This window comes from Aquila chrysaetos, chromosome 21 (assembly GCF_900496995.4).
Source record: "Aquila chrysaetos chrysaetos chromosome 21, bAquChr1.4, whole genome shotgun sequence".
Classification (NCBI taxonomy): domain Eukaryota; kingdom Metazoa; phylum Chordata; class Aves; order Accipitriformes; family Accipitridae; genus Aquila; species Aquila chrysaetos.
The window spans coordinates 18292479-18316796 of record NC_044024.1 but is presented as its reverse complement, the minus strand read 5'-3'; the positions used below and the strand labels follow the sequence as shown (position 1 = coordinate 18316796).

General features: G+C 40.2%; 1 protein-coding gene across 9 annotated transcripts in view; it reads left to right on the top strand.

Annotated features, from left to right (window-relative positions):
• Window positions 1-24318, top strand: part of TENM1 (teneurin transmembrane protein 1) — a 349493-nt gene that overhangs the window by 312895 nt on the left and 12280 nt on the right. For all 9 annotated transcript variants that reach the window (XM_041119091.1, XM_041119089.1, XM_041119090.1 and 6 more), the window contains 5 exons: window positions 5936-6302; window positions 8101-8611; window positions 13747-13919; window positions 16251-16486; window positions 22548-22844. In XM_041119091.1, the coding sequence (XP_040975025.1) occupies window positions 5936-6302; window positions 8101-8611; window positions 13747-13919; window positions 16251-16486; window positions 22548-22844 (1584 nt within the window). The remainder of the gene's footprint in view (window positions 1-5935; window positions 6303-8100; window positions 8612-13746; window positions 13920-16250; window positions 16487-22547; window positions 22845-24318) is intronic.

Genomic DNA, 24318 nt, shown 5'->3' with positions numbered 1-24318 from the left:
TTTTGAGGTATTTTAATTGAAGAGTCTAAGATTCCTCCTCTCAGAGGTACCAGTCTGCTCGAAATACTTTGTAAATTCCTTCTGGGCATTTAACAAAGTATATCTTTCATAGCCTGTATAAACCATGGGTACCATGTTTAAACAGACTTAAATGGCTTAGGAATCTAAGTCCCATTGATTTTCATAGTCAATGGGCTTATGTGATTCTGGATAATATTCCCTCTATTATTAAATAAAGACGGTGTGAAACCTGTCTCCATAGAAATCAACTTTTTCTATCGATTTAGTAGACCCAAGATACGGTCTTTGAAGTTGTGAAGCAGAAAAAAAAATCATAAAAAAGAAAGAAATTATGAAACAAGAAGAGAGCTGGAAGGTGAGAGCACAGCGAATCTTGTTGCAAGTGAAGTGAAGACAAGCAGTGAAAACTGTTGAAGTGGTGCCTTGCCTTCACGTTCCTGCACTGGGTCCCTCATCCACTGGAAATAATTGACGGCAAAGGCACATTGGCGGGGAGACTACCCAAGCCGTGATCCTGGAGAAGTGGTGGCCTCAGACCTCTGAGCTGCATCGGAAAATGTGCCACAGCTGCTTTCTCAGCCCAGGGTAGAAAACAGCGGTCGTTAGGCTGCAAAACTCATTTATTTGGGTTTTTCACTGGGGAACGATGAATGCAGAGAGAGCAACATTTGTGAAGTTTAGAGCAGGGACTGCTACAGCTGAACTGTATAATTCTGAATTTTATAATATGCAGCATCAGGAGCATGAGAAACAAAGGCTCCTCCAGCGTGGGAGGAGGCTGTAATCCCACCGCGGGGAAGGGTTCCCTGGTGTCAGACCGCAGGAGCTGAATTGTGTCTCTGTGTGCCATTAAGAAAGAAGCTAAGCTGCTGAGAGGACCTGACAGTGTCAGTGTCAACAAACGAAAGAGCCCAGAAGTGAGAGCACACTGACAGAAAATGATGAAAAAATATCCATGGTTGTCAACTGTGAGAAAATAGAGAAAAATATATGTAGTGAGACATCCTGTAAAAAGTTCAGGGAAGCAGAACCAGTCTCCTTCTGCCTTGTAAACTACACACTCACTCCTAATGGACCACCTGTGTGAGTCCTTCCTCAGAGCCATTTCTCTCCCAGAAGGAAGGAGAAAGAAGGGTTTGAGCAGGAAGAGAGAAAAATGCTATTTAGAAGGACATTGTGGTGAGTAAAAGGGTTTGGCCTGGAAACAACAGCCGAATTGACTATAAATAAGAGAAGATGAGCAACCTGGTCTAGTGCAAGGTGTCCCTACCCATGGCAGGGGGATTGGAACTAGATGATCTTTAAGGTCCCTTCCAACCCAAACCATTCTAGGGTTCTGTGAAAAAAGGAAGTTAGAAGCAAAAGAGAAATATGGAAGAGGCTATGATCGGTTCTGCAAATGCATATCGTAGAGCTGAATAAAGGGAAAGGTAGCATAAACAGAAGTGCTTGAAGCTAAGCGGTACAGATAGGAAGTAATCCATCAGTCAGGACTATCAGAAAAATTTTGGCATGAATTTCATGCTACTACGTGAAATTGAATCAAAATATACAAGCAATGCATGGCAAGAAATCAAAGCAATGGTGAAGCCTTTTTAGGGATTTATGCAGCTTCTTTTAATCCATGATAAATGAAACTTATCCCAGTGAAATTTACCCCCGCAACCAAACAGTTAAGCTCTTGAAACCGGCATCTGAAGACAGGGATAGATCTTCTCTCTTTATTTTTCTTACTTTGATATGAACGGTTGAATTTGTTTGATCTGATTTGTTTAAAATAGTACCAAAAATGCCACAGCCATAAAATGTCATGCAAAATGTGCAGAAAGTTTTAGCCATATGGTCAAAACAAAAAGTGAAACAGTATTCTTCACAAACTAACACTTAAATGTGTGTACATGTGCGGGCGTGTATGTTTAAGAAGTATGTGAGTGCAGGCTCCCTTATCAGTGCTACTTTGCAAAAATCTCATGTTATTTATTTAGTTGTAAAGCTTAGCTGTGGGAAAAATATTTAAATATTTCAAAACCAAATAGGTAGGTAGATAGATAGTTATACAAGCACATGTATATTTTGCAAGAAAGAAACAGACACAAAAAATACCATTTGGGTCTGAGAGCTATTTAACTACCTAAATGTAGATCTCCCAGTGAAAATTCATTTAAACTGAAGCCACCTTAGTGCACTTTGTGTTTTCCAGAACACTTGACATGAAAAGATGTATTAGAAAGCCAGACCAGTAGGTGTTAATTTTGCACTTCTCAAATGAGAGATTGATTATTAGATATAGCTGGAGCCTTTATGTTGACAGTTAAATGCTGAATTCCCAGAAAAGTTGACATGTTAATACGTATATGCAAAAGGTCTCATTGCTCAAGGGTTCACTTGTTTCAGCAGTGATTTCCATTGCATATACTCAGTCTTCCATGAACCTAACCAGAATTGTCACCTGAAAATTTCAGTCTGTGAAGAGTGTGAGGTACTGACTGCTACTGAACAAACCTTGTCTGTTTGTTTATAATGGAATAATCAGCAATGCCATTTCTGTACACTGCTCAAAAAAAAAGAACCCATTAAATTCAAGAAAAAACACTTGCAGTTGGCCCAATGTTGAGTTATAAGAAAAATATACATATATGGGAGAGGACTTTTTACAGTGGCTTGTGAAGTACTGCTTCAAATTAAAAAGTATATTAACTGATTTAATATTCTAATCCTAACTGAGGTTTTGTCTGGAAAAACCTTTTAATAGGCACAGTTGTATCAGATGAGAATTGAAGTGCTTCTCTGTAATATGTTTATTGGCTTTGAATGAAGCACAACTGATGGTTTGGTCACAGAAATCTGCCAGAGAGCAGCTTACTTTAAAAGAAAAGAAACAACCGGTGACTTTTCAAGATAACAGTGAACCTGAGGGTGCAGTTACACTTCAGCTTAAGCTGATTTAGGTGATTAGTTTTTAGCCAGCAAACCATCCTGAACCTGCTCTCTGTAGGAGCACATAAACACTGGCCTTGCTGCTGGGGGCTGCACTGGGAGAAGGGATGGGGTGGGACTGCAGCAGCCCCAGCTTGCACCAGTTTAGGATGCCATGAAGCCTCATCCTGACAAGAACAGTACAGATTTTTTCTAAATCTGTGAAATTCTTCTTCAGATTAGGAATGCTCAGGGGTTTGGGCTTGTGTGTATGTTTGATTTTAATTGAGCTATTTCACCTTTTTTTCCCCTCCAGTTGAACTAGCGTAAGCTTGCTGTGAGCAGCAGCTGGTTTTTATGCTGCAGTCTCCAGACAGGTACATGCTAGCTTTAATATTTCGCCTGGGATTAAACCATTAATACATCCATGACCACTTTAAACCCAGGAAGGAGAAGCTGTAGCCATACCTTCTGTTAGCTTTGCAGAGCAGTGAGCTAGGCAACAGTTCTGGTGTAGTAATCAAAGTTGTTTAGATGTTCCCAACTAAAATTTTATTTATTTTTACCATAATGCAGCTAGATTTACAGATGTGATCGGTATGAAAGCAAATGTGCTTGCAGTTAACAGCTGTTAAGACTAAGCTTTAGGCACATTGCTGCAAGTGAAATGGACAGCTGCATAAAAGTTTATTCTATCTCAATAAACCAAATCAGCCTTAAATCAACAAGAGAGTAAGTTGTTTTGGCCCAAACCAGTCCCTGTTTATCTGCAAGACACCAGGCATAGCTTCACAGTGGGAGGAATTCAGATTATTCACTGGGCAAAGGCAGTGTGGCTGGTCCACAAAGGAAAACCAGCTATTACAACATGGCAGGTGCTATGCAGAGTCATTATGGCAAAAATAGATAGTTTCAGCCCAAAGTTTTTATCACTAATAATCTAGTTACGGTTAATCAAAGATTATTTTTACAGCAGAGCGATCTATGAAGGAGGCCATTAAAGTTGATGGTGTCTGTTTCCCATCAAATGTTCTGCATTAAAGGTACATTGCAAATATGTTTTTTTCCAAGTTTCCTGAAGATAGCCTTGTAGAGATTTTTATGCTAACAAAAGAGTTGTATTTGGTGTACCAGTGAACTCCCAGTTGCAGCACTGTGTAAACCAGCCCTAGAGCAGCGGGTGAAATCTGGGCAGTTTCACACACGCCCAGAAATCAGCACCTTTTGGGAGGAATCTGTTTCCAACTGTTTCACCACATTTATCATCCTTTGGAAGGACTCTACCACCTGGTTCAGAAGAGATCTTGAACCCAACAGCATTAGTTTTAATGCCAGTTATTATGCTGTCTAGTAAAATGGACTGGGCACAAGGAGTGATTCGATTACTCCGTGAGCCTTCATAATTGTGTGGTGCACCACGTAACCACGCAGGATGAGACACGGCAGCCACAATGCACTCACTTTATTAAAACATCAATTATCAAACCAGCAATGTACTTCTGGAAATGAGATTATTCAGGAAATACTGATGCTTGAGAAGGGGAGAGACTTGGACTCCAGCCCAGTTCCTGAGCTGACCCCAGGCGAGCAGGTGGCTTGCGATGGCCACACACTCCACCATATGTTATTCCTCAGTGCTGAGCATTGTATTAGCATCTGTGGTCTCTAGATTCATAGATCTTTTAATTAGCACAGTGGAAAAATGAGCAAAACCAGCAACAAAATCAGTAAATTAAATAATAGAAGCTTCTGTGACATATAAAGCATATAAAACCATTACACTTTAGCCTGGTATTTACTCTCTTCTGCTGATTGATTGAAATATTTAGTCCAGAAAAATTCCACTCAGATAAAAGCAGCCATCTCTTCACGAAGGATAACAAGCAAAGCATCCTGAGACAGATGACAAAAATAGGCTGTCTTGCAATCCCGGTGGCTCGGTTGTTCTCTGACCTTTCCATAAACAAGCTGCAGTCCAAAACCTCCACTGGCCATTAGCTGGCAAGGGGGACCCATCTATTCTGTTGTTGTTTCCCAGTTCAGCAATCCTACACTGCCTATTGAGCTTTCCCAACAGGAGGAGTTTGAAGCTCTGGCCAGTACATGCTACAATTAGCAGCCTACACACTGGTTGTCTTTCTGGTTGACAGGAAGCCCCACCTTTAATTGGGAGCATGTTTAATTCCTCCAGATCCTGATGCAACAGGTATCAGATGAGTGAGGTCATTCTTCTAGTATTTCCTCCAGCGTTGTTTGGAAACTTTGCTTGGTTGGCACTCTCACCTGCATGGAAAAAGGCAAAAAGCTAACCTTAAGTATGAAGAATTTACTTAATCCATGACTGAAATACTGAATTCACAAAGCAAAATCATTATAAATAATTATGGCTTGGCTACTGTATCATGTGAAGTGTGATATATTGGTTTATTATTAACAAGCTTATATTTCTTATGGCATATAAGTCATTAACATTTCTTGCTTAGTAAATAAATTGTGGAACTATGTCGTACTCTTCTAGTATGTCATTTTCCTTTTGTACTAACAGTCAATTAAAGTGTTAGGACATTGACAGCCTCTAACTGTTTTCCACTCTGCCAGTGTTGACTGCAACCTTGAAACAATAACATTCAGACCTGGAAAATTTTCTGGCTGATGTTGCATGACATGAAGTGTGTGTTTTTATTTGCATGACCGCATAGGTATAATAAAATTCCCACGTTAATGGACTTGTGCAAATACCTCTCAGAAGGTGCTAAATTACTTTTCAAATCAAGTTTTGTTCCGCACTGGAGCTGGACCTCAGAAAAGAGTGTGCTTGTTGAAACTTCTTCTGCCAAACCCAATTAAAGGTACATACTAGAGAAGCAGTGCTGGGTGAATCCACCGAGTGCCTTGATGACATGGTGATCAAAGATGGTTGAATGAAACTGCCTTACTGTGGTAATCATTCTTTTTTTCTCTTTTTTTCCGTGCCTTCCCCTTAATTTTTTTTTCCCAGGTGCGGTTAGAGTGGCCAACAGACCTCACAGTGAACCCTCTAGACAATTCACTGTATGTCCTGGACAACAACATTGTCCTGCAGATCTCTGAGAACAGGCGTGTGCGAATTATTGCAGGACGCCCCATTCACTGCCAGGTGCCAGGGATTGACCACTTCATCGTCAGCAAGGTGGCCATCCATTCGACCCTGGAGTCAGCCAGGGCGATCGCTGTGTCTCACAGCGGCATACTCTACATTGCAGAAACAGATGAAAGAAAGATCAACCGTATACAACAGGTCACAACCAATGGTGAGATCTCTATAATCGCTGGAGCCCCATCGGATTGCGACTGCAAGATTGATCCTAATTGTGACTGTTTTTCAGGTAAGGAGATGCTAGTTATTTCCTGTCTCTTATCTGTTGAGAACCCCTGGCACAGCTGCAGATTAGCAAAGTGACAAGGGGAAGGAGAGACGAGCAATGATTCATTTTCCTTGGAAAGCCAGAAATGTTATCAGCAGCTCTTTGTGGATTTAATCCGTTGGATTCAGAGACGTGAGTCTTCCAGTTGGCACTGGAGGAACCTCGGGGTGGTCTTAGCTTTTCCTCCTTTGATACAGAGCTTACACATGATTCAAAATTAGCTCCGAGCCTGCCTTTCTGTGTCAGCTATGTTTGCCCATGTTGAAGATGGTACCGGCCCCAGTGCAGATTGCACCTAAATACTACTGGATCAAGCAGCCCTTCTCACCAAGTACCAAGGTGTTTCACATCAAGTGAAAAACACTAGCTTATCCCTTCTCATCACTTGTGTCACGCTGCACAACCAGCAAAATGATGCAATCACATAAAGTTACGAATTTCTTCTTCTTTGTGTGTTTTAAAATGGAACAGCCAGTGCCAGGCCCACACTGCATCACCGGACGTGCTCAGCAACGCAGCTCCTCTCCCCTGCATGCATCAAAACAAATTGTGGCTTTTTTTTTTTCATAAAAACATATTTCATTATGGGACAAAGGACAGCATTCCCATATACAGAGGTGTGCAGTATGTTGTCATCTTGTCATCTCTAAGAACCACTGTGTTCAGCACCATAATGTCATCATAATTCTTAAGCCTCTCATTTCAAGTAAAAGGTTAATTACTGACAAGAAAACATTAAGTATGTCAAGAATGGAGAGAAAAAAATGTAAATGGTCTTCCAGAGAAGGTGGGTTGCTGACCCAGCATTGTAATGATAATCAAAGCCTCATGTGCATTGCCAAGTGCTGCCAGCTTCAGTTATGGCTATAGTAGACCAGTGCTGAAAAGAATCCGGTTCAGGGTTCCTGTTGAGGGTAACTAACCTCAGTGCTGAAAAATTAAAAACTGGCAAATCTAATGATTGTGCCAGGGCTGGGTTGGTGAAAGGCAGGGTCAGCTTGGCAGAAAGATCAGCTAATTTATCCATCTCCAAGGAAGAACAGGGTGTGCTCAAACTCTTCAGCAAATTTCGTTTCTCAGGCAGGAGAAAGGGAGCAATGCAAACAGTAATGTATTTTTCTCTAAGAGTGAGGTTTAATATGCTTTCTTGCTAGTTACAGAAAATCCTGCTCATGTAAAGTCATTTTGATATGCATATACAGCCCATGATAATGCAAATAACCTCCTCAAACCCTAAAATACACAAACCAAATAAATTATCAAGTGCTATTGGAAGGGGTCATTTCTCAAGGCGCTTTTTGTCTATTCTTGTTTTGTTTTCCTCTGTGTTGAGTTTTAATAAGTATAAACTGATCTTTCCTTCAGCGTCATTGTAGTTGAATTACTGGGTTTTATTTTCTCTTTGTTTTATTTATAACACGATTCTACTTTAACAACATGCCAACAGACAAAAAGTAGGGAATGAAACATCAGATGTCATGATTTTTTCTTTTACAATTTTGCCATTAAAGCTTTCCTGAGCAGCAGGGTTTTGGCCTTAGCAAAACCGTTGTAAATTAGATAATTTATATTCTTGTTTGCCTTCATCTGGGCTAATTTAGAATTGCACCAACCTTAGATAATAGGGATTTAATTAGTTGGAAGAAGATATTGTTTTATTGACCTGTAAATGATACTGAGGAGAAGCAGTGTGTCAGGTTTAGGGGCTCAGCTTAAATATGGACATTACAGATTACTAAAATTACCATTTCTCCTCCAGGTGATGGTGGGTATGCCAAAGATGCAAAGTTGAAAGCACCTTCTTCTCTAGCAGTCTCTCCTGATGACACACTGTACGTAGCAGACCTTGGCAATGTTCGCATCCGTGCAGTCAGCCGAAACAAGGCTCACCTCAGTGACACGAATATGTATGAGATTGCATCGCCAGCGGACCAAGAACTGTATCAGTTCACCATCAACGGCACCCACCTGCACACGCTGAACCTCATCACGAGGGACTACATTTACAATTTTACCTACAGCGGGGAAGGGGATATTGGCACCATCACCAGCAGCAATGGGAATTCGGTTCACATCCGCAGAGACACGAGCGGGCTTCCCCTGTGGGTCGTGGTGCCAGGGGGCCAGGTGTACTGGCTGACCATAAGCAGCAATGGGGTTCTGAAAAGAGTTTATGCCCAAGGCTACAACCTGGCTCTCATGACATATCCTGGAAACACAGGGCTTCTAGCAACCAAAAGCGATGAAAATGGATGGACGACTGTGTACGAGTAAGTCCATGATATTAAATGCCTGATGTAAGAAACCCTATTTTAAAGGAACATTGAAATTTTTGTAGTCAGTTCTAGTAATTTAAAAAGACACCCTGCTACTAACACTGCATGAGAAAGGACAAGTAGTGCTGTTGCACAAGCTTTTACAATGAAACAGTACCATTTTTAAGTGCCAAAGCCTGTCACCTGTAGAAGCTCTGTACATAGTGCCCATTAAGTGCAGCAGAAACTGCCTGAAATTGTACTTCATTTGCACTTCATTTGCACTTTATTATTGTGAATCTGTTTCTCTAAATGAAAATATGATTGTGGAATTTTTTGTAACTAAAGAAGTAGAGGCAAGTTGTGATACAAATCAGGAATTTGCAAAATTCCCGAGGAAGGCAAAAAGGGAAAAATTAGCATACTCATCAGAGAAGGGAGTGTTGCAAAGGAAATTGAGAATCTCGGTGGAAAGAATATTCAAAGACAAGAGTGAACTTGTCTCTATCAGCAGGGGAAGAGGATATATAATAACAAAAGAATATGTAATAGCAAAAGGCTATATATAAGGGGAATAGGAATGGCCTCATAAGCAAGACCTTCAGGAGACCTTTGACGGGACTTCTAAAGAGCAAGACAAGACAGTTAAAGATGCAGTCAGAACATCCCAGTCTGGTCCCAGAGAGAGAACAACCCAAGAGAAAGTTCATTTTTTATTTATAACAAGGTGCGATGTATCAGGATTTCTCATTATTTATAATTAATTGTCATAATCCCTGTTTGAGGATGTGACAAGTGATGGATGGAAATCATATGTTTAACATTGCAGTACTAGTTCAGAGTCTTCAAGGAGGATAATAATGCCTGCTTTCTGTGGAGCATAGGAGTTCATGGTCAAAAACTGAAATGAAAAGCCATCCAGGTGAGATACGAACAGAAAACACATTGAGGAGAATTAAGTTACTGCATAAGTCACCTGGAGAGGCAGTTGAGTCACCATTATTACAGGTTTTTAGAATTATATTTTCTTGAAATGGAAGTAGCACAAAAGCAGAGAAAACTACTGCCTAGTGCATGAGATTTTTTTATTCAAGGGTATGTTTTTCCATCCTGCCCTCTATTATTCTGCCAAAGACTAAATTGGTAGAGTGGACATAAGTATAAACCATTAGAGAGGGCCTTTTTTGACAATATGCAGGAAAACAAAACCATACAGGGCCTTCCTGGTTCAGATCTCATTATCAGACATCTATTCATATAAATTTAAATTATCTTGCAACAAGACAAAGCTCACTGTTGTCCTGGTGCTGCTTAAACACTCATCTGAGTGTTACCTTTTATAAGCAGAACTAACTTAATATATATACTTCTTTGTAATAATTTCGACACTGAGAGTGATCCATTTAAATCCCTACTTGAGGATGGCATCAATCCAGACCATGGACCAATGACACTTTCAAAAAGCTTTTACAGTAGCTCCAAATCATGCCTATTACTTGTTAAAATGCTGAACACTATGCATTGTTGCAGGGCCTTGATTGTTAGAGCATGTTAGAGCAGATTATTTTCAGTCATGTGCTACTCAATCTCGGTATTCTTACTCTGTCCCACTGACATTGAGTGTAAACCATTTCACACTATTATTGCTTGTTCCTGTTGTCTTCTGGCAAGCTGTTTGTTAAAGTATGACTCAAGCATAGTAAGACCTTTTAAAGGACTTCACCTGCTTGCAGGTGCCTCCCATTGTATGTAAAATAGATTTCTTCACAAAGAAATACTTGTGCCTTGGAAGGACTGATACGATGTATGTGATTAACACAAAGAAGTTTTGCTAAATTAAACAGTTTTTCATGCTTTCACAGCTTTAACTGCAGGCTAGGTAACACTGTCCTCACTGATGCTTCGAGTTGTCCAGGCTTTGCACGACTGCGCCCTTCTGCCAGTCTAGATCAGTCACTAGAAATTGACAGAATTACAATTGTTAGCATTACAAAAACAATATCAAAATTAAATAGTGAAGTCATGTCTTTAATATTTATGTTCAGTCCAATATTTTAAGTCATCTTCATAATATATTACAAATTCCTGAATGGCCAATACACAGACTGTTACCCAATCTGCTGCAGTCAGAGGGGTAGTTGACTATAATCAGTGCTGCGCTGAGTAGATGTGCTTTTGGGAGATGCTGCTCACCTTCTGCCATGAATAGGTCATGGGGCGTGATGATCCTTAGTTATCTTTTATCCAGACGTTATTTTCCAGACAGGTCACATTCTGAACTGACACCCGATTTCAGTTTGAAAATTAGATTTTTTTGAAGGGGTTACTTATATGTGAATTGCTTCCAAGTCCTATATGAACATAGTATTGGAGCTAAGAGAATTATCATAGAAGCAACTTTCAAATTGCTTGGAATCCTCTTCTCCATTTGAGGTAGATTTGCATTCACATCCAAAAGTTCAACCCATGGCAGTGTCAAGCTGAAGTAGGGATGAGTTTGTTTAACAACACGTATCACACCTACTTGGGAATATGAGCAAAGATAATGAACTGTTCAGAACATCTACCTATATGTCAGATTCACTCACAGAGGGAAATTATTAAGAGGCAGAAAACCACCTACAAAAGTACTTGTCATCCATCTACTCTAATCTGATGGAATGGAAGTACTGAAAGAGCTCTTGCATAAAATTATAGCTAATGTATAATTTTCAGTCATCTAGATTTTTTTAATATTGTATCATTAAAGCTGTAAGAGGGGAGGGGGAGCTCGGTGCCTCTATTAAATCAAGGACAAGAAAACACCTGCAAGAAACAACTCTCTCTGAAAAAATTAATTAGACCGCTTTCCCTTTGAAATTATATAACTCTTAACTGTGCTACACATAGAAATGAAAATAGATTGTGAAGCTATATCCCCAAGTGTGCATTTCAAATACTGGTGAGCACTTTCTCATGTGAGTACTGAAATCAATGCAATTATTTGCATGATTAAATGGTCACTGACATGATTAACAGTGGCATAACTGGGCCCCAAATTAACATTAAGAAATATGTCATGATTCTGCCCCTATTAGTATGGGTAGGACATTGCTCTGCAGGAACTGAGTCCCAGTATGCTACTATTCATCATGTGAAAGGTGGCAGAACCTATCCTTGGAGGGTTGGGTTTCTTGGAGCAATCTGGAATAAAAAAAAAAACCTTTAGCTGGTCATATTATGGAATCATTGCTGAGATGCTAATCTGCATGTTCTCCTTGAAGTCATTGGGACCATCTACATGAGTAAGAGTCCGTTGGCATGTGCTCTAGTCTCATTATAATTCAGTACCGTATCTGGCCAGCCATCCAGTAACAGTTTATCCCATTTTCAGCTACACAGTGAGTTTTGTATCTCGACAGCAGCACTATCAGCAGCAAAACTAGATCCTTAGCGAAGATGGATCCCAAGTCTTGTGCACAAATACGTTCCAATAAACTGGCTGCATTTACGCCATAAAAATGCATGATTTGGGGATTTTTCTGTGGTACGGTAGCAAATCCAAATAACCTAGCAAGCTGTCATATCTGTTTGATGAAGCAGTAAATGAAATATAACTGCCCAATGTTCATGGAGTTTTCTAATGATCAAAAGTAGTGATCTGAGTCAATTTTAATTGCTAGGTGTGGCACCCAGTCAATTTGCACAGAACCGGCATAAGGGTAGAATGTAAATAAATTGCATGATGTATATGAGGGCAGTAGGAGGTGAAAGAGAGAGAGATTATATTGTATTTAACATTTGATTAATGTTTTTGTCAAAAAAACACAACATGGTCACTAGTTCATTCTCCAGTGTTCCATTTGGAAAGAACAGCTGCTGTATTTTTCTTTTATATTGGGGGAAAGGGAAAAAAATCCTGATTTTTTTTCGCCAATACTTCTTGTGACATAGATTTTTGTCTGACTAATTAGGGGGAAGTAAAGATCCTAAGGAAATGATGCCAACACATTAAAGTGAAGGACATAGCCAGATCGTCTGCTGATGTGAATTGGAAGAGCTCCATTGGAGGCAGTGGAGCTTTGCCGGTTGATACACCAGCTGAGGATATGTTTTGTCAACGAGAGGAGACAGTTAATAAAACATGAAAACTTAATTATGCTTTCCTACCTGCACAAATAAGTTTCTGTTTTATGAACATGAGTTGGTTTTACTCATGCAAATACATCTGCATTATCAGTGAGGTGTCTTGGATGAATAAAAATGTGTTAGCATCAATAAGGTTTTTAAGATGGGAGGCACTAATGTGAAACAATATCAAGCACCAAGCAATGTTCTGCATTGTTTTCCGTGTGAACCATCAGAAAGAACAAATATATCAGTAGAACTGAAAAGACCTGTTAGAAACACTGTTCCTGAGCTTTTTTTGAATTTTTGACTTTTTCATAACATGGCCTGATGCACGTAAAGTACCTTAAACTAAAAGAATTTCCTTAGCACTGATGAAATTTAGGTGAACTAGAATGTGGTGCTCTAGATTCTGGTGCTGTTACTTGTGATGAGAAGTTCCTGCTGATTTGAGTAGGCCCATGGGAAACCTAACACAAGAGTAAAAACCATGTAGGCAACTTAATCGCTGCAGATTTCAATCTAATTTTATCGCTATTGTTACGCTTTAGGTCCCCTTTTTAAATTCACCATTCATATTATGTACTTCACACATCAGCAACAAAAGGCAGTTTTTGAGTGTTGCAGGATCGAAGAATTGGTTTTATTTAAACTTACGGTAAGAAAACGCCTTTTTTGGGGGCGAAGTGGTTGCCTGAATGCCGAGTGACCTCCAGCGGCCGCCCTCCTGTATCACATCCCAGCGGGTTAAACCCCCACCGCAACGCTGAAACCTCTGGCAGAAGCTGAGTGATGTAGGTAGCATCTCAGACTATTCCCAGTTGTATTTTATCCAGCACCACTGAAAAAGAGTCTAAGCAGGAATTCGGATTAGGGAATGAATGCATTTTGAGTGAATAACTGGACCGATTCTTACCTTTTTACTTGTTGCACAGTGTTAACAATGCTTCTTACTTTTTTCGCTTTTTTTTTTTTTTCCTTTAGGTGTATCTACAAGACAATAGTGATACATTTTCATGGCTCTTTAACATCATGTCTTGCAGGTATGACTCTGATGGCCATCTCACCAATGCAACCTTCCCAACCGGGGAAGTCAGCAGTTTCCACAGCGATGTTGAAAAACTGACACGAGTGGAACTTGATACTTCGAACAGAGAGAATGTGATCACAGCCACAAACTTCTCAGCTACCTCTACAATATATACTTTAAAACAAGGTAATTAAAGCATTTCTCTTATTTCTTCCCTCATCATTACGTTTCAAACCCTGGACATTACTGCATTCTTAACTGTTTGCCAAAAAAAGACATTAGAATTAGTTCATTTGTTTCTTCCTAGCTTCAGTACAAATAGCTAGATACTACTTATAATTCTCCTGGGATACCAATTAGAAACAAACCACAACTGAATTCTTTTCCTCCTAGAAGAGTCCCATGGATGGATTCTAGTTATTGAAATCTCCGATGTCTCCAGGCATTACGTGCTAGTTTCTACTTCAGTATCTGGAGGACTTAGACTGACCTATAATGCACTGAGCTTTGTTATTCTGAGAAATATTGCCCAGAAGAATGACATGTTCCACTGATGTTTTAGCACTGAAATGCCTTGTTTGGCCAATGTTGTGAATTCTCTCAGGTAGTGCTGTGTCCTGGGGACAGCACTTGTAGGAAGGAGGAAAGCACGACCCACTTCTGCTGGTGACTGCCTTGGGGATGAGATTTTGACTCAGCCCCTGTAGACACCACATTATTTCCCTGGCAATATCATATCTCTCCAGAAGAATTTACTCTCTGCCTAATGGAAGTGCCTCGGTGCCCTCCTTCAGATTTTGCAGATTCATCACCAGAGTTCTGGTTTTATATAGTTTAATTGATCTGGGTTTTCTTCTCCTTGTTGATTTTCTTGTTTTCAGTGGCTTGTTCAGGTTTTTGCTCTCTGATTTCCTTCCAGGTCTGCTATGGAAAAGCTTTGTAACTGAGCAAATCACAGAACTTTTCTTCCTCTCGGTTTTTGATCTATAAGAAAAAATAGGAAGAACTCACCTAACAAGATACTCACTCATTTCTCTTCACTATTGCATTGCAGAGACAGCACTGAACAAGTGGAAATAATTATACTGTATTGTTGTATCACCTGTTAGGCTTTGTCCAAGTGACCCCATCTGCTCTCTGCACCATCTACTGACTGCCTGGTTGTATGTCTGTCCTTAAATCTGAAACTCCTCAAAGTTGGTATGTTACCAAATTCTGCCTCAGGAAAGTGTCAGCACACTATGGGCAGTGCCAGAAATGAACAGCTGTAGTTATTATACCTATCATATTTATGAATTCATATAATTTGCATATTTCCATATCTCTGTGAAACTATTACAAAGCACCCTGTGAACAACCAGTCAGACGTGGTATCCTTACATCTGAGTCACAAAGTCTCTTTTGATGTAATGCCTATTATCTTCACTTTCTGACATACCCGACTGTTTTCCATATATTCACGTCTCAAGAGCTGGACCAGTTACTTCTGTGTGGACCAGCTAAAAAAAAAAAAAAGGATGCTTTTCGTAGTCCCTAGCTGGTATGAATTCAATTGCATTTTAAGGGTGAGACTTTCGCTTTGTCTCTTAGCACTAAACATTCAGGCTCACGATCGAGTTTCCCCCTGACAGCTGAGCCACAGTAACCTCCTGCGTGCGTATCCCTAGCCTGACCAAATGCAAGGCGATGTGGCTCAGCTCTGCCTGCAGTGGAGGAATTCCAGTGCCCAGGCAAAAGAAAGGGAGCGTGCAGTGGCTGTCCTTGTCCTTTATGTCCTTGCAGTGGAGACCTGCTCTGGACCCTCCGTGTCCTTCTGGCAGTTTTGTGGAGGAGGAGGAGGAGGCTGTGCTAGGTCATCCCAGCTGCCCTCGACAGCCCTCTGCAGCACAGTCCCGAGCCTCTGGAGCTGCTCGCTGTGCCACCGTTGCTGACCCATTCATTTTTCTGCCAACAGCCACATCCCAGTGGGTCTCTTGCACGAGGCTTCAGGCTCATGGCCAACCATCACTGTGCCTGTACCCCAGGGTCTTGCTGCTGATGGGGAGGAGGAGGAGATTTTAGTACGGTGATACAGGGAAAATGGACAGAATGGGAGACTGGCCATCATCCTAGACATTTTGAAAACAGCTTTCATGCTTGACCTCAGTTACTCATTGCAGTCGCTCAAGCAGTACACTGTCCTGTTAATAGATCCCAATGTGCTAAAATCATCAGAATATCAGTGGTCAAAACCCAACCTATGGGTTTACATACTTTTAAGCTGAAAGCAAAAACTCTTTATTCCTGCTGCAGGAAACCTTCACAATGGAAATCATCAGGCCAAATGTAATAAAAAGCTCTTTAGACATGGGAAGGCCTGGAGGTCACAGGTTGCAAAAATCACACTGCAGTTGGTGTACGTTCAGCTGTCTGTAACCTAGGGACAAACAAAGCCCTATTGCACCTGACATTTGCTTCATAAATCTGGAGATCTGAACTTTTCTCTGTTGCCTGTTTTTGGTTGTTGTTTTTTGACAGATAACACGCAGAATATCTACCGGGTCAGTCCAGATGGGTCTCTGAGAGTCACCTTTGCCAGTGGAATGGAAATCACGCTTAACACGGAGCCTCATATTCTAGCAGGGGTTGTCAGCCCCACTTTAGGGAAGTGCAATATCTCCCTTCCTGGAGAGCATAACTCAAATCTCATTGAATGGAGGCAAAGGAGGGAGCAGACCAAAGGCAATATCTCCACGTTTGAGAGAAGGCTAAGGGTAAGGCTTCCTCTTGTGTAAAGTGCAGTGTTCCCTTTGAAAGCCATTGAACTAAAATCATGTTGAAATGTTCTACTTTGTAAGGAGAGCAATGGAAAGTTTGTATCAATGGTGGGCCCCAGCCATGAATTTCAAACCCAAACTCCTCCGACAGTCACAGGGATGTTTGATCTCTGTTTGATTTTGGTTGTGAGACTTGACCTCAAGACATAATTACTTTTTTTCTTCCACTTCTTTTTCAACTAAGAACTTAATTATGGCTTTGGAAGAAGCTGTGAGCAAAGGACAATGCGTAGTTACTCTGGCACAGCAGCAGAGTTGGAGCCACAGAATGCCTCTCTCAGATCTATTGACCCTCTTTCTTCTGGGGGAAATAACAGGTACCAGCCTCTGCCTGGGGCAGAGGGTCTCGCAGGGCACACCTTGGGTGTCCTGACCAGTGCGTTTCCTGCAAGCCAGAGTGATGTAGAGCCTCCCTGTGTATCCAGACAGGCTGTGTGTTCTGCCCTCCACCACACGCTCTCAAACCCCCTCACTCCTCTGGCTGGTTGCACTATGGCCCTAATAAAGAATTACTTTGACATTGCCTCCATGGTTTATTTTTATCTGTGAGGAGAACTCGCAGATTACAATGACAGATGGTCAACATTCAGCATTTGATTAGGTAACACTAAGGCTCAAAGAGACTGCTACCTTGCAGAACAGGTTTTTTACAAAATCAGTTCTGTTTTTCACATGAATACTCTTTAAAATGCCTGTACCAGTAGTACGTCTGGGAATTTTGGCTTTAAAAATATTGCATTATTAACTACAACCTTCCTGGGTAGGTATTGTCTCCAAAGGTACATCTGTTAGCTCTGAAAATACAGAGGTGGTTATTAAAATCTCTGGATTGTCTTTTGGTTATGAAATATGATATATTTTTTGAAACTCTATCATCTGTTTGGTTTTCAACTGCTCTGATCAATCGAAAGTGTGAGACTTGGATGGACTGGCCCCTGCATGTGAAACACCTGTTTGAAAGGCCATCTTTCAGATTTGACAGTCACCGTTACTTTATTAGGATCTTGCAAGTGAGGAGAAGCTTCTGGCTGCTGCTGCTCTGGCATAGTGTGAGTCCTCATGGCCCTGTCTAGAGAGGCAGCTGAACTTACTACAGTGGCAAACGTGTTAAGATGGCAGGATCCAAACTATGGCCTCCATGGCTCACACTGCCCATTCAGTTGGGTTTTGGGTGATTTTGTGCTTAGATACGGCGCATTTTTCTTCAAGGATGTTATGTAATAAAATCTTAAATGGAAAGGATGTAGTCAGTCATCTCTTCTGCTTACATTGCCAGGGCTAAGTTGTTCATGACAGGTATATTTAATATAAGTACATCACCCTGCACAGTTTTCCTATTACGCAGTTCATGTTTTCTATTGTTGAAATTGATTGCAGGTTCTTTTTAACTCATTTGCACTTGCTTCTGCATGATCCTTAATATTGCATACCAAAAAAGGGAGGAAATTCACAAATTGGTCAGGATTAAATGGGTTCTGGCTGGAGGCATAAAATGTTCATTGAAATACTGTAACACTGAAGCTATCCAGAGCTCAGCTGATTGACCTGCCTCTGGATCAGCCTGTTGGTGCATAGAACCACTCGTGTACTCCTCCTTCTCCTCCTTCACCTTCATCCAGTGAGAGGACGGAATGTGAAGGTGAAGCGTAAGAATGACTTTGATGTGCTGCTGCCTTATATTCTCTGTCCCTCCAAAAGTATCCACTAGCATCACAGCAGTAACCATTGCATTGTTATTTCTGTAAATTGTGTCTTTTTATACCTACCCAAGATCAAGGGGGCTTATGGATTGCCCCTGCCTACTCAGAAGGACAAGTCAGCTGCCTGTATGACAATGGTTTCCCCTCCCTTGACTGTAGCGAGCTCTAGGACCATCTGTCTGAGGGCTGTCAGGGCAAGGCTGGAGGGAACCTGGTGGGTTAGCACATTAAATGAGGATTTGATAGTGGGAAGGAGGAGAAATATCCTGCGCATAGGATACACCACGTAAATAGACACAAGAGAAAGGAACAAATGGACTATCGAGGCTGTTACTGCCAATGAGAAGGACTTTGGAGGATAGGTGAAATATATGGGTCCTGGAGTTCAGCTTTAGCACTGAGAAGTTTGCATGGGATGCTGATGGAGCGGGGAGTCGGTGGAGGTGGAAGGAGCTGGAACAGTGCAGTTGACAAGGAAGGCAAAGGAGCGGCAGAATTTACCCAGAGACAGCTATCTTGCCTTGGTGATTAAAGGAAATATGCAGGACAGCAGGAGCAAAAATACCATCATATAATGTGTTTGAAGCAGTAATGCCAAATAATGAAAGGGATTTAGGGCTTGCTATTGACAGATGCTTGAGTGCTGCTGGGAAAAAAAAAAAAAATGTAGCATCATTAGAAGCCGTTATGCTGGATGAGGTTCTGGTGAGACCTTCTGAAAACTTCTAGTGAGTTGTATTTTAAAAAGAAAGTTTTTAAACACTTAATATGCCATGACTGGCACAATAGGAAGTGTGTTAGAAAGCTTGCAATGTAGGGCAGAAAGAACTATGCTGAACTTTGAAAATATATGTAAAGAAAAGCTCTGGGGATTGGACCAGTTCTCAATGGAAATGAACAGACTTGCAGGAGCCCTCAGTTGAAGAAAAAAACCAGCACAATGGAAGAGTTTTCTGAGAAGAAAAAGGAAAAAAAAGCATAGAAATGAGGTTTAAAGACGTTACTTAGAGATCAGTCCTGATACTGCCATTGAAACAAATGGCTTTGAGTGCTAAGAGGTATAAATTAGAAGGCAGGTAACTGAGGATGAGGTACAGGATGACCTAGTTGAGAAGAAGAAAGTTTTCCTTCTCTGCCTGGTCCTAACCTTTTTAATTCTTAATCGCAATTAGCAGCCATCTTGAAAGCACGTCACTCTATTAGTGTTGTTTCCAGTTTTGGAAAGAGGCCACTGTTCGCACGTTCTGAATAACGCTGTAAACACTGTGTTTTAAAGAGTGGGATTTTTGCATGGTGTGAATTCCCTGCTCTAGAAATAGAGCAGAAGTGAGTAAGTTAGTTAACTGAAATGCTAGAACAGACATCTAACTTTGTCTCAGTATCTAAATCAATGTGGGAAACAGGAATTAATCACAGGTTTCCTTTAAGTGCAGAACTGCCTGCCCTGGTGCTTCCTGCAAGTATATAAAACAGTCTGTAGGGATGTATGCATTTTGTATTAATAATAAATCTATGTACAATCAGGCATTTTAACATCAATCTTAATCTAGCAAGACTTCTTTTTTATCAATTAAACTGCTATTTTAATTGACTTCTAAAAATGAAGCAAAGGCTGTTGTTAAAACCAATGAGCATGATGCATAGTAATATACTGATTAGAATGCAGCTCTGTTCCCTCCTGTCTTTTGCATAACTTAGAGGAACTTGGCATTGGATGCAGTCCAGGTTTTATAACTGAATATCTACAAAATTGAAAATTGAATGCTTGGCCAGTCTTACTTATTTTTGCCTTTTTTTTTTTTTTTTAATAACAAAAAAGGAAATAACTCACTGGCCTCAATTCAAAAGTCCTGCAGCTACAGGCTTTGACAGCTATGTTTATTATCGCATTTAGCAAATGATGTCCCTTTATTTACCAGTCTTACAGCAAGTTCTAATGATAGAACCAAATCCTCTGCCAGTGTGTATCAGCTTACGTTGACTCAAATCAAAACACAGACAAGGAAATAATACAATCATCTCATCTGATTTACATATTGTAGACAGTTTATTGTAGACAGGTTTGAGAATGAAAGTCAAGAGACTGCACATTTATGTGATTATTTACACTGCAAAATTTCTGGCTATAAACCTTATGGAAGTAGAGTCAATGAATGTTTAAAAATATATAATAAATACATCTTTTTATGCACTACTAACATTATTACTGAAGTCAGCTGAATTTTCTCCCTGTTTTCATCAGCTGAATTTCTGACCTGACACTGCTTTAGGAAACCAGTTTTCCCTGGCTTGTAACAGAGCACATGAGCTCCAGCCTCTCACAGGGGCTCCTTACTACATTGTATGTGCGTTGGAGGAGTCATCTTTAAAAAGCCAATAGGATTTGAAATCAGCTTTTTGGTGACAGCGTTGAAATGAGGCCTCCTACCCATGTATCGTCCTGTCTTGCCTTCAGAAAGGTGTTAAATTTAACTAAAATCTAAGAAAGCAAACAAATGAGACATAAAATGTGGAATATAAGGGAAGTAATGGCATCCACCCAAACCTTACCTTAACTCTGTGAGCTTTCAAATACTGCTGCTATCCACTTTGCTGCTAATTCTGCCTCTGTTTGGTTTTCACTCTTATTTGTTGTATCGTCCCTGAAATGTAGATTGCAAGCAATTTGTATTCAAGACTTCCCTTTCTCCTAACTGCATTCTACAATAATAATAATAATAATAGCAATAAGAACATTAAATATGTACATAGACAGTAAATGAATATGAGCCAGGGTATATCCCCTGCTTGCTTTTCAGTTATTTTACCACCAAGTGGGTTTGTTTTCAGAAATTGCAAGAAGTTTGCAAGAAATATATTGTAATACACTTAATCCATCAGACTGTATACAAGCAAACATAGTTGAACTGAGCATCCCATTTTACTTGGGCTCCTTAACTATCATTAGAGCATAAATTGTAGTAGTTACAGCAGTCTACAGGGGTATATAGGTATTTTACAGCTATTGTAAATGAACACTATTAAAGTTAGACATGTGTGTATATAAAACCCCAGGAATGGTAGTTGAAGAAAGAACACCTGCTTCTTCTAGATTTTCAAATTATTTTGTATCTAAAAACAGAAAGGGTAAAGAAAAAAAATGTTCTTTCTAATCACTACCACCATATGATCCCAGCTTGAATTATTAAACAGGTATTCTTAACCACTTACTTTACGGCTATGCCTCCAGGTCTCAAGAGCAAGCACTGTGCTGTGCACTGTGCTAACACCTGCACTGACATCGCCTCTGCTGTAAGGAATTTATTAATTGGAATAGATTAATACAAGCGATTAGATAAAATGCAGTAGATTAATACGAGCACATTGAGCATTGATCTGAAAAAGACAAGTCAATGAACAATGTCTTATGGTTCCCTAAATTATATCTCTGATTTAAATGGGGTTTAATGGTGATTGCCCAGTGACTGAATGATGTAAGGAGGTAGATGATAAAAGCGCTGGATACATATATTTTGTCTTCATGAATCTGGCTCAGCTTTGAACTTGATTTCAGATTGAGAATTGGGCTGCCCCTCTGCATTGTCCCGTTGGACCATAAATGTTAACAGATCATAGCACAGTCACTGTTAGTCTGTCAGACACAGCGAATTTAACAAATGCTGCGGGTCCCAAATGCGGTGAGAAAGCTGCAACAAGGAATATGGCTGGCAGCAGGCACGGCTGCCCCTGGTTTTCACGAGCTCTGGGAGAGGGGTGGTTTTGTGAAGAGGCAGGAGGACGCCGGTGAGCGGGGTCTTCGGGAGCTGCAAGCAGAGCTCTTCCCTTTGCGGCATCAGTGTGCGACCTGGCATGGGCTATCCCAGAGCAGTAACTGACCCGTCAACATTAACGGAGCTTAAGAGAGAGGATGTGAGATAGGATGGCTTTGTTAATTTGTGGGCTTAACTACACATCTTTGGCTGGAATCAAAACGTCCATCCACAGAGAGATGAAAGTTGAGAAGAAAGAAGAAAAACTTAGGAAAAGGTGAGAGCAGAGGTGTGGGTTAGCACATGGAAATAGGAAGCATCCTGTAATGCAAAGTATAGTAACAATGAATGCAAGCAGCATTTTGTTTCTTGGTCCTCCTGTTTCTCATCTGAATATTTTTCTATTTTCTTGTTTTTCACTAGGCCTAAATTCCCCATCATAACGTTAAACCATTGCACATTTTGATTAGAGCTGACATCATAGAAATGTTTGTGTGGTGTGTAATTAAGATGCATTGTTTTCTTACCTTACTGTATCTTTGTGTTTAGGCCCACAACAGAAACCTGCTCTCCATTGATTTTGATCATGTAACCAGAACAGGAAAGATTTATGATGATCATCGAAAATTCACTCTTCGGATTATGTATGACCAGACAGGACGCCCAATTTTATGGTCACCCATCAGCAAGTACAATGAGGTCAATATCTCTTATTCACATTCTGGATTAGTCACCTATATCCAAAGAGGAACCTGGACTGAGAAAATGGAGTATGATCCAAGTGGGAACATAATTTCCAGAACATGGGCAGATGGTAAAATATGGAGTTACACCTATTTAGAAAAGGTAAATCATTTCAAAAGTAGATTGTGGTACCAAGACAAAATATTTGTTTTGATATAGATATTATATTGTGAACTATGTTGTAATGCTATCTTTTGCAAGAGTGTTTAAGACTTTTTAAACAGAAAATGCATACAATTACATAACCAGATAAAAATGTCTCTGGCCATGCTTAGACCTACATGTCACCAGTTCAAACCTGCCATACTTTAGTTCTGAAGGAAGCTATTAGCACCTCAGATTTATTTAATTGGTAAGTAGAAATGAATTCTTGGTCCCAGTCCAAGTTCAAGTGAACAAAGGACACTTTCACTGGTGAAAAACATGTTGCCACTCCGTATAACGTAGTCAAAAGTATAACAGTCACTGAAAAGGAACGGCTCCCTCCCCACAAACATGGTTCTTTTAAGCCAAAATTACGAGGCAGTGAGTACAAGCTTGCACCTACTCAGTGCTGCACTATAAAAAAGGGATTGCTCCTGTGAGGAGGAAGATTGCTTCAGTATTTATGAGGGCTATTTGAGGGGGAAAATATTAATATGAAATGAGTTATTGCTCTGCTTTTATAGTGACTTCATGTCTAAATTGCCTGAGTATTGTAATTTTCATTTATGTCTATAAGTAATGGTCACAAGATAGGGGAATAGGTGTTGTACAGACTAAGGAAGAACAGCAACTCTTTCACCTGTAGAAGCATCTCATTTGGTATCATCTTGTCTTTCAAAACCAAAAAGCCAATCTGTATTTTTAAAGCTTTCAGAACTTACTGTGAAATTGTATTGAAACAGTGTCCTTTTAAACTTTTTTTTTTGAAATAGCAACATCTTGGACTATCCAATATACCCTGAGTTTGCAGAACATTTTCTCTGAACCTGTTAACCACAGGGAGAGGCTAGGAGGGGGCAGGTGAGGTAAAACTGATAGGGGGTATTACACGCAGGAAATCCAATCACTTTGAAGTTATTTATATATTTAAAAGTTCCAAATGTGTACTTTTAAGATAAACTTTGCTGTACTTATTTTGAATGTATTTAAGCCTGATCCTCAAAAAACTTAAACCTAACCCAGAGAAAAAAATGATTTAGGCAGGAGAATGCATAAAAATGTGATTCTTTCCTTGTCTGCATGCAGTATGGTTCTTGCACGTGTTAACAAGATTGGCAAACCCTAGAAGCTTCAGAAGTTTGGTTCCGATAAATTTGTCAGGGCTTCTTTTGTCTGTATGCTCTTCTGCAAATTGCAAGTAAACAGGCGTTTAGTACAGCTTTCAAATATTGGGCACTATGCCTTTTGGAGGAATCTTTTCTTTTTTCTTTGGGCCTAATGGACCATAATTTTGGAAAGATGTATGCTTCTTATCTTTCTAAACCACTTTGTCTGTTCTTAGTTTATGACGAGCTTACAAATAAAGTCATATAACTTCAAACTGTTATTCTGGAATTCTGCACAAGTGGCCAAATCCTGATCTTGTAGAAGC